Source organism: Arvicola amphibius, unplaced genomic scaffold (genome assembly GCF_903992535.2).
Source record: "Arvicola amphibius unplaced genomic scaffold, mArvAmp1.2, whole genome shotgun sequence".
Classification (NCBI taxonomy): Eukaryota; Metazoa; Chordata; class Mammalia; order Rodentia; family Cricetidae; genus Arvicola; species Arvicola amphibius.
In genome coordinates, this window is record NW_024582318.1 from 62,374 (window position 1) to 64,182 (window position 1,809).

Consider the following 1,809-nt stretch of genomic DNA (forward strand, 5'->3'; position numbering starts at 1 on the left):
ACAAATACACAAAATACAACAGTTAAGATTACAAAGCCCATTCATCCAGGGGTGCTGGAAGGCAGCAGGAAGTGGGAGAGTAAGTTACACAGGGAAAAGAAAAAAAATGTAGTCAATCAGTCCAGGCACAGGAGCTGGCAAATGCTAGAAACGGCTGGAAAACTCTGGCCCTTTCAGACCTAGGGTGGTGGTTTTAAAAAAAAAAAAAATCCACATACTAGATTCAGGAAGATTCTGCCTTATGTGTACCGGAGACAAAAATTCCAATTCAAAGAGAAGGAAATATGCAAAGGGCCCTTGGCAGTGGGTCCTGCCTTCCATGGAGAGTAAAGAGTAAAGAGCTGCCACATCCTCCACCCAATCCCACCCATCCTCTCTGGACAGCAGGACTCAGTGGCCTGCAGCAGCTTTCAGTCTGGCAGGAGACGGATGTGGAGAAGGGAGCTTCTCTGCAGAGGAGGAGCTGCTCAGGGCTGACTGCAGGTAGACTGTCTTGTGGAAAAGTCGGTTGCTTAAAAACACCACCAAGGAGAAGAGGCGCAACTGGAAAAGATATGCTTTTCCAGGAGTCTTTGCTTCATTGGCGCTGATAATGAATAAAGGAAACAGGATAGAGAAGAGACAGCCACTGATAATATAGGAGGATTGCATTGCTGTGAGGAAAGCCAAGGGCAAGCCAAATCCAAAGTAGTAAGGCCAATTCCTTTCTATATTTGACAATCGCTGGTGCATTTCAATTCCTTTATTGAACCAACGGTACTCAAAGCAGTACAGTGAATAGAGAAGAGACATATGCAGCAGACTAACCAGCTGACCCACAAGATGGATGGGGAAGAGACTCACAAACATCCCCTGAATAAGAAAGAGAGCCTGAAGCAAAAGGTTGAAGAGCATGTCAGCAATTATTTTGCTGACACTGGGGAATGGATGAGGTTTCCTCCCTGATACCTCAAATGCCAGGTCAGCTATATCTTGGAACCAAATGGCATTCACAACTTTGCTAAGTACAAACAGGGGAAGCACCCAAAGAGCACTGAAAATTGATGTGAGAAAGAATTCCAGCCATGACCAAACATCTCCATGCAGTGAGGGATCACCGATAATTCGGGCTGTTACTGATTGAAACACAGGAATAAACACTCGGTAAAACAAGAGGAGACTGAACCAGAAAACTCCGCCGTTCCAAGCACAACACTGGAAAATTCTACTAACAATACGTGGCTCACTCTCTTGCTTCCGCTCTACACTCTGGGCTCTCCTCTGGGCCAAGACACTAGTTGCCCTTCTTCGACGCTGTTCCTCTCTTTTCTGCTGGATCCGAGCATCTAGTTTTGAGATGGTACAGATGCCCCAGATGGAGTCTTTGATTCCCCTGCCAAGGTCCTGCAGAAAGGTTTTGACACTGTCAGCCATCTCTTCGTTGCCCAGACTATCAATTACACAGAGGGAAGTACCCCCAAATCTCTCATCATGGGAGTCCCCGCAGCCCTGCCGTGGCGGCTCCGGCCCGGGTGCTCGCCCACCGAGGATCGATCTGCCTGCTCCGCGCCTGAGATTGCTTTCTTAAAGAATCTAGGACCACCTGTCCAGGGATGGCCCACCCACAATGGACTGGGCCCTCCCCCATCAGTCACTAATTAAGATAAATATGCTACAGGTTTGCCTACAGCCTGATGTTACAGGGCATTTTATTTAATGAATTTATTTTTATTTTATGTGTATTGGTGTTTTACCTGCATGTATGTCTGTGTGAGGATGTCAGATTCCTTGGGACCTGGAGTTACAGACAGTGTGAGTTGTCATGTAGGC

At 47.0% G+C, this 1,809-nt stretch overlaps 1 protein-coding gene across 1 annotated transcript; it reads right to left on the bottom strand.

Moving 5' to 3' along the window:
* Positions 1-336: 336 nt before the first annotated feature.
* LOC119805834 (etoposide-induced protein 2.4 homolog) lies at positions 337-1,504 on the bottom strand. Its single transcript, XM_038317623.1, has one exon. It carries the CDS (start codon positions 1,411-1,413, stop codon positions 391-393), a length of 1,023 nt encoding a protein of 340 aa, XP_038173551.1. The 5' UTR covers positions 1,414-1,504; the 3' UTR covers positions 337-390.
* Positions 1,505-1,809: the final 305 nt, after the last annotated feature.

Coding starts and splice junctions, on each gene's coding strand:
- LOC119805834 (XM_038317623.1), bottom strand. CDS start 1,413: ATGGCTGACAGTGTCAAAACCTTTCTGCAGGACCTTGGCAGGGGAATC.